The sequence below is a fragment of the Nannospalax galili genome, unplaced genomic scaffold (genome assembly GCF_000622305.1).
Source record: "Nannospalax galili isolate Female #2095 unplaced genomic scaffold, S.galili_v1.0 scaffold635, whole genome shotgun sequence".
NCBI classification, from domain to species: Eukaryota; Metazoa; Chordata; class Mammalia; order Rodentia; family Spalacidae; genus Nannospalax; species Nannospalax galili.
In genome coordinates, this window is record NW_008335836.1 from 1,363,227 (window position 1) to 1,371,699 (window position 8,473).

At 42.0% G+C, this 8,473-nt stretch overlaps 1 protein-coding gene across 1 annotated transcript in view; it reads right to left on the reverse strand.

Moving 5' to 3' along the window:
• Positions 1-8,473, reverse strand: part of LOC103732123 (tripartite motif-containing protein 30A-like) — a 50,909-nt gene that overhangs the window by 31,713 nt on the left and 10,723 nt on the right. The window contains 4 exon segments of the mRNA XM_029562279.1: positions 4,580-5,143; positions 6,921-6,981; positions 7,844-7,971; positions 7,974-8,073. Coding sequence (XP_029418139.1) covers positions 4,580-5,143; positions 6,921-6,981; positions 7,844-7,971; positions 7,974-8,073 — 853 coding nt within the window.

Below are 8,473 nucleotides of genomic sequence, written 5' to 3' on the forward strand. Positions count from 1 at the left end.
ATGCACAGATGGAATTCTCAGCGGGATACAGATTTATTTCGCACGGGGCACCTTTCCCTCGGGGAAGGGAAAGATGACAGCCCACGGGTTGTGAGCTGGGACTTTATATATGGGGGCTTTAGGGTGTGGAAGGGGGGAATGTTTGGGGGAGAAATCAGGGAGGGGGAAGCAGGAAAAGCCTGGCTCCATTCAGTCTGCCAACCTGGGATTAGGGTTTGGAAGTGTTTGCTTTTTCTCTCTTAAGATAAGAGAAAAGCTTGTTGTGATAAACAGCTTCTAAAATCTCTGGTTAACAGGTAGAATCTGCTTATCTTATCTTTGGAGATCAGAGGAGAGGCAGGCTGCCTCTCAGCAGAGTTTCCCTTGACTCCAAAGGTCAAGGTGAGGTCCCTGTTGGGGAGGGGGGAAACTACTGCTGTTTGGAACCCTAACAGATGGCACTCAACCTTTCGATTGGGGGAAGCTGGTAGTCCACAAGTTAATAGGTTCCAAAAGGTTTTTATGTTAGCCACACAATGCTAAGTCAGAAAAAAAAGGTAGGCAAGCATTGGCTATTTAGGAGGCTAAAGGTAGCCCAAGATAAATGTTAATTTGGCTCTGGACTTGTGACAAACTCTCCACAATCACTGAAGTGCTAATCAAGTTGATACGCCTTTGTAGAACACTCAGTTTTACGACACAGTTTTTCTGGGAACTTTTGTTCACAGAGTCTTCTGGGATTCATTCAGCATCACCTGAATTAGAAACTAAAACTACCTAGGGCTGGGAATGGGGTCAGAGAGCTTGCCTAGCATGCATGAGGCCCTGAGATGAATCCTCAGCACTGCATAAAATCAGGCATGGTGGCAAGGCCTGTAATCCCTGAAGGTCAAGGCCATCCTCAGCTACATAGTGAGTTTATGACCAGGCCAACCTGGGAGTACATAATACCTTTTCTTAACATAAAAAGTGGAAAATGCTTAGGGGAAGCAATGTGGAAGACCACACTGGGCACAGGCACCTCCCATTACTTCTTTTGTTCCTCATGGTCTCCAATCTACTAGAACAGAAGGTGACGTAAGGAATATTAAACAGATACACCACTGTAATTGTAACTCAAAATAGTTCTTCTACTTTTTATCAAAAATGGCCTCAGTGTGTAACCCATACTGGGCTCTGCCTCAGGATTCTCCTCCCGCAGTCTCTCCAGTGCTAGGATTGCAGGCTTTGTTATTGTTTTTCAGACTTCTGGGGATTGAACACAGAACCTGAAGAATGCCAAGCTAGTGCTCTAACCTGAAGTGCATTCTTGGTCCAAGCTTGACATTTGATGATGACCTGTTGCAGATTTGTTGTCTTGCTGTGGACACTGTCGGGAGCTGCTAATCTATTATGTGCACCAAAAAAAAAAAAAAAAAGTAGAAAAGAATGATGAGGAGACAGACATGGCTGATGATGATGTTCCTGCAAGTGATCGTGGCTGAATTATACTAGACTTATGTTCCTGATGCACAACATTGCACCCCGTGATATGGGAGAAAAAAGAGATAGTAGTGACTGTGAATGACTCTTGGTTAATTGCTTAGCCTGCTTCAAAACGCCTGATGATTATTTTGGATTGGGAAGCGGGTTGCCTATTTTTTTTGTTAAAAATAAGCCCGGGTGTGTACAAGTAGATAACTGTGTGCTTGTGGGACAAAGTGGATATTGTACCAATGTCAACGTGTTATTGCCAAGAGATAATAGAAAAAACAAAAATTTTCCCCGCATTTCCACCCTATAAGCAGCAGCAGATATTCTAAAAAGGCTGAGAGCCTCCTTACATGCTTTCCCTCCTGTCTTTGTTTTCATCTGGTGGCAGTAAAGTTATTTATGCCTGTGGCAAGTCAAGGCAGCTGTGCATGATATGAGATTGCGCTCCCTCCCCTAACAGAGGCTGGTAGTCAAAGACGGGTAAGATCTTCTGGGAGAAAGTCAACCTAAGACAGGGCGTAGCTGATGGAAGCTACGTGTTGATGACGGGTAAGGCTTTGCTCTGGCAGAAGACAACCTAAGACAGGCACGGTCCTTCTGTCCCAGATAATATCATAATCTGGGGTTATAAAAATAAAAAAAGAAGGGGGCGATGGTGGGAGCTGCTAATCTATTATGTGCATTGAGCTGTGGCAGCCTTGTTTACTGAGTTTGTGTTATGCATACCAGTACTTAACCTGCCCATTCAGGAGGGATGTGTTCATGTGGAGAGCCTCACAATACCTGACCTGGAGGCAATAGTGGTAAACAAAAGGATCAAAGAAGCCTTTGATCTGACCACTCCTTGACCCTCAGATACAGGTTGGGAAAAAACAGCTGTTGAAACCAATTGAGTTCTTCTGTATAAAAAGGTGGAGCTGAAATAAACCAGGGCTGCAGTATTCACTGTCAGTCCTCCCAAGCATCTTTTCTGTCTCCTTTTCTTTCTTTCAATCCTCACTCCCCCTTTCAGGTACTGTCTGTCTTGGCCGGCTGGCACTGGCAGGACACCATTACTGTCATCACACAATGTAACGATGTATCTATTATTCTGTTATTACTATTGTGCAAATCTCTTTTACAAGGTTTTTTTTTTGTGTGTGGCCCAGGAGGGCATAGTGGGGCATTAGGGTTTGGCGCTGTAGCTCAGAGTAGCCTGGAACTCACTATGAGTAGCCAAAGCTGACCTCAAACTCCTGAATGGCAGGATTAGAGGCTCAGGCCACCCTGCCATTTACAATACTATTTTTAATTAATTAATTAATTTATTTATTTATTTAGAGTCAGGGTCTCACTGTGTAGCCCTAGCTGGCTGAAATTTCCTGTATAGATCAGGCTGCTCTGGAACTCACAGAGGCCTGCCTGTCTATACCTCCTAAGTCCTGGTATTAAAAGCATGTGTCACTATACCCAGCCCTTTTCCAAATTTTAACCAGTACTTTCTCATGCCTTCTCTGCTTTTTTCCTTCCAAGGATTTCTAAGGCTAGTGAGTAATCTGTCTCTACCACCATGCTCTAATTGTATTAACTCTTGCTTTGCCCCACAGTTTTCTCAATAGAGGAAGTGACTCATTTATTCATTTTCAGGATATGTTAGGATTATCGGGGCTGGAGAAATGGCTCAGCAGTTAAGAGCACTAGCTGGTTTTGGAGAGGACCTGGGTTTGTTCACCCGCACCCACATGGTGGATAACAACTGTCTGTAACTTCAGTCCTAGGCAATCTTACACCGTCATGCTGCCTCAACCTTGCCAGTGCTGGGATTGCAGGCGTGGCCCACCAAAACAATACAATTTCCTAATAACGTTCTGTTCACATTTTACAATATCACATAAGTTTATTAATATTATCCATATTAATTGTAACCTGAATATCACAGAAATTAATTATTTGATAGGGATCAATATACAACAACACAAAAATTACCCCCAAATGTGACAAAAGAAAAACATGCAGATATATAGCCATACATGACAAAACTGGGGTGGTTTTGATAGCAGTTTTCAAGGACCTAATAAGAAGAGTTCAGCAAAGTAAAACCTAGTTACCCCATTTTCCCCACTGTTTCACGGGACACCAATACAGAATGCTTCTCTCACTAATTAACAGAACAAACATTTATTGAGACACCTCAGTGAATGATTTCTTTTTAGTGAATTTCTTTTCTTTCTTAAAATTATATTTATTCTGTTTGTGTTTGTGTATGTGTCTAGGTCTGTGCATGCGATAGCGTGTGTGTGGTGGTCAGAGGACAACATACAGGAATCAGCTCTTTCCTCGTACCATGGGGGTGTGGGACTTGAACTCAGGTTCTCAGGCTTGACAGCAAGAGCTATTCACCAGCACTGAAATTATTTTCTCATGTTGACAAGAGGTACAGGTGAATCATTTATATAAAAACTGTCAGAAAAGAAGCACAGCCATTTAAGAATATTCACAGTTACACTGCTGATGTCTGGAGAGGCAGAATTTGAACTTAGATACTCCGGACACACAGTCTGTACTCTTAGCATATGCCACGTGTGATATTTTCATCTTAGTTCCTTGATGTAGAAGGAGGATCATTGTCAAACTGATGTCCCGCTGAAGGCTCATCCCATAGCCAAAGACTCCTACATGTAACTTTCCAGAAGTAATAGAAACTGGCGGAAAAACATTTTTAATCTTTGGTTGATGGCAAAAAGAAAGGGTTATAGAGATTTGCCCAAGGCAAGGCAGAAACAGTAGTGGCCCATGGTCTTCTCAGCATGCACAAGACCCTGGGTTTCATTTCTAGCATCAGAAAAAGAAAGAAAGAAAAGATGAAGAGAAAAGAGGTTAAGCAGTGGTGTGGGGGAACCTCACTTAACCAGGAATTACTCATTCCATTCCAAATAACAAATTACTGCTCTCTCACAACAAATAAGGAATTGGGAAGAACACGGTTCAGGGAAGTGCACAGATCCTAATTTCTATAAAATTAAAGACTGGAGACAGAAAAAAAAAAAAAAAACCACTAAAATGGTTCCCATGAGCTGAACACCAGGGCCAGGCGTACAGCATAGAAATGGGTGAGAGTTTAAGGGTCACTGGGCCAGTATACTGTCATCGGCAATTGACATAGGTTTAAAATATGGAAAAACTCTCTTGGGAAAGGAACGTGCAGAGACTCTGTAGATGAGAACCCCGATGTTGGAAACATCATAAAATGAGAGAGTGTGAGCCTCATAGTCTAGGAAAACTCCAACACAACAGGGAGGATTGGTCAGAAAGAGGCTGAAGAGTTTGGAATCATAGGTGACTGGACTCTCATCAAAAGCATTGTATGAGGACTCACTATTCAGTCCTATAATCCAGTAGCCACATTTGGGCTGATAACTTGGAACATGTGTATCATCAGAACATTTTTTGAGTTTGTAGCCTATTTCATCCTCTGAACAGAATGTGGGTTTGGTACATCTTCCATCATTTATCCCCAGGAGCCAGGCACCTTTTCTAGACACGTCCACCTCCCAATAATGTTTCCCAGATTGGATAACTGGGTGTCCCAGTATACCCTCATCATAGCCCGGATCCTGTAGTGAGAATCTCCAATCATGTTCAAATTTTATTTGTCTCTGGTCTTCAGAAATGGCAATGTGTGGATTGAAGCTTTGAGTTAGCTTCACTGGAACTGCAGAAAAATCACACAGTTGAATAAGTGTTATTTAAAGCACAAGATGTGTTCTTATTTGTGATATCAAAGGGGAAGTGGAAACTTTGCTCAGAAGGCACAGGAGGCAGAACACTGCAGAAACCTACTGTGTAGCTCTTTACTGGCAGAAGCAATACAAGCATTAGAACACGAGGCCCAAAGAGAAATAAACCCTGAAAGAAACTGAGAGGAGGGTGGCCATTGATGTTGTGATGTCTCCTTACCCTAGTAGCGTCGGACTTCTGTTAGCACTGACATGGCAAAAATTCACAATATTAAATGCAAGCAAAGAAATAAACACACTAAGATCCATTTCTCCTCCAATGAGAGGAAAGATCAGGAACTATGATGGGGAAGTGAACTCATGAATAGGGATGAATGATCATTTTCCATTAAGTATGATCACATCATGGCACACAATATGTATACCTCTTGTCCCTCAGTCCACATCTAGAAACCATAGTCTTCAGTTTAGACCCTGTAACTCCTAGAATCTCACAGCCAAGCCACTTAACTAGCTCTCCTCACCTCGGAACACTTGCAGCACCCTTCACAGATCAGGAGCTCCGAACACTCTTCTTGGTTCTTTGGGGATAGTTTCTGGCTTCTCCAGCTTCAAAGTCTGACCCCTAGGGATGAAAAAAAAAAGGACCTCCAATATCTCACACCTTGTGACCCCACTGACTTCCTGTCATTTGGAACCTCAGATACCCTTCATTCTCCTCAGAATGCTGAAGAAGGAGAATTGAGGCAGACCACTAACTTTGGAGACAAGAAGGGAAGGTCCTAACCTCTCAGAAGCACAGTTCCTCCCTTATAGAATCAAACAACTAGCCTCTAGCACTCTACCTTCTAGAAATCATAAAACACAAAGAAATAATTTTAAAACAAAGCACAGCTAGGTTACCTGAGAGGAAGAAAAAAAGTAGATTAGGAAAGGAGCTTCCATGAAAGTACATTCCTCCCAAATTGATCAAAGTCAGGGTGCAGACACTGCTCCTGTGTGAGCACAGCATATCGTGTGTAGGAAACCCACCTGGAGAAGTTCATGATCTTCAAAGCTTTTGCCAGCAGGGAGACTGAGGTATGGTTTGAGTTTTCAAGGTCTTCTGGGAAAATGTCAAGCATTTGGAAAAGAAGAAAGGAACATTAAACTAATGCTAGCATTGTTTTTGTGTTTTAGAAAAAATGCCTGATGGAGCCAGATGAATATGAACTTTTAGGCACAAGGATACTGTCTTTCCACACTCTGTGAAAGATGTCATAGAGCTGGATCAATTGTTTGCCCTGGACCAAAATATTATGCCCAGAGTTTCAAGTCTGTGTTTGAAAATCTAAATACAACCATGAATAAGTCCTGGTCTCTTTTATTCTCAGGGGAAAGACATAAATATATCAGCATTTTCACAGTGGACAATTATGCATACTTAATAAACGTAGAGGACATATCTCATGCAAAACAAGTCAGGTACCTTTAAATCAGAAATAGAACTAGATGCTTATATATAGACTGAATCAAATTCTAGAAAGACAGGGGTACTGATAGCACTTGTACCACCTTATGCCTAACCCCACTACTAAGTCAACATCTATAACTACCTACAACTCATTTCCTTACCACAGAATCTAATCTATTCTCAGTAGTTACAAAGCACTCAAAGCCAGATTTTTTAACAGAAATTCGAAATTATAGACTTCAGCTAAATTCTTCCAATCTGAGCATATATATTTTAGTTGGACCCTAAATAATTCTCACTAAACAAGAACCATCCTAGCTCGACATCCCACACATAACTTTCTAGGACATGACTCACATCCTAGAGAGAAGGGAGAAAACATGAGTTAATAACAGACCCTCCTCACTTGCCAAGCTCCATCACATCTTCAATGGCCCCCTGATATGCTGATGATAGAGATGATCCTAGTATCAAACACAAAAGATTAGGAAAAGAGTCAAGTCTGTCACTCATGGCTCTCAATGAGGGGATTTATTATATACTGAATGGCACTATGTTTAGCAGATATGTAACTGGATAGACAATTATTTGTTAACACAGTACCAGGTTTTGGAGAACAGGTTAGATAATACTTCCCCATCCAACAGCAGAGTTTTCCAGAGAGCTGGACAGTTACTCATATGAACTTACAGCAATGGTGAGAGCACACACAAGACTCACGCAAGCTAGAGCTGGAACAATCTCAGCATAAAAGTGGGGAAGTGGGGAAAAAGCCTCAACTCTAGCTGGGGAAGTACCGGCAGCCGATAACAGCTAGGAGAGCAAGAGTAAGCTTTCTTTAAGGACATAATGCTGGATAGACTAACCAGGCTCCAGAGGATAGTCCCATTTTGAAGGGCACTTGAAGATGCATAGTTTACTTGATAGATAGGCCTTTATGTGTAAAAAATATTTCCTCAAAAGCTTATATAGCTTTAACCGAGAGTACTGCTAAACAAGTGTCTCCTCTCATTCTACATGTTAACTAAAACTGACCTCATTCACCCCTAAATTCAAGTCACATATACGTAAAGCTGATTTCCAGTTTTATTTGGAAATAAGCTAGTTCCCACTAGCTGAGAGCTCTACCATCATCACAGGGAAGAACACAGCAACACACAAGACAAGGACACAGTTTCCAGGGCTCCTGAATCTCAGGTTCTGGGACTTCCTACAGTCTCACCTGCAGCATCTCCATGGTTGAGCCCTGTAGCAGATGTTCCAGGTCTGAAATGAGATCCTCCATCAACTTCATCTGCTGCACCTGCTCACCTTCAGACTCTGCCGGGCTGTTGAAAACATCTTTCTTTTTTGATTCAGCTTTTGCAGCTCATTCTTTTCCTCAGAGTCCAGCATGTCTCTCAGCCATTGAAACTCCTCCTGAACATTCTGTATGTTGCTCTGTATTTGGTTCTTTAGGGATAAGAAATGACAGAGGCACCAATTTAGATGTTGTAGGAACACAGAAATTGCTACTTTGTTCAGAGAATTCTTACAGAGAACAGAGATAGGAAAATGGAAGCAATTCTTAGGGAAGCGTATGTTTCCTTTAGGTTTCTACTCATTACATTAGAAAACAAAGAACTTAAGCCAGATTTCCAAGGCCACTTGAGGCAAAAAGGGATCTCAGGATGTGTCTCATTTTCATACAGCTGTTTAGGACACTTGTTCTTCCTACCCATCACTTCTTATTCCACGTATGAACCCTTGCCAAAAGATGAACCCTGACACGAACCTGGAACCATTCCCAAGTATCTTCCCCCAATATAGGTGTAGTTTGAAAAGGTACCACAGGAATGACACTCGGGGATCA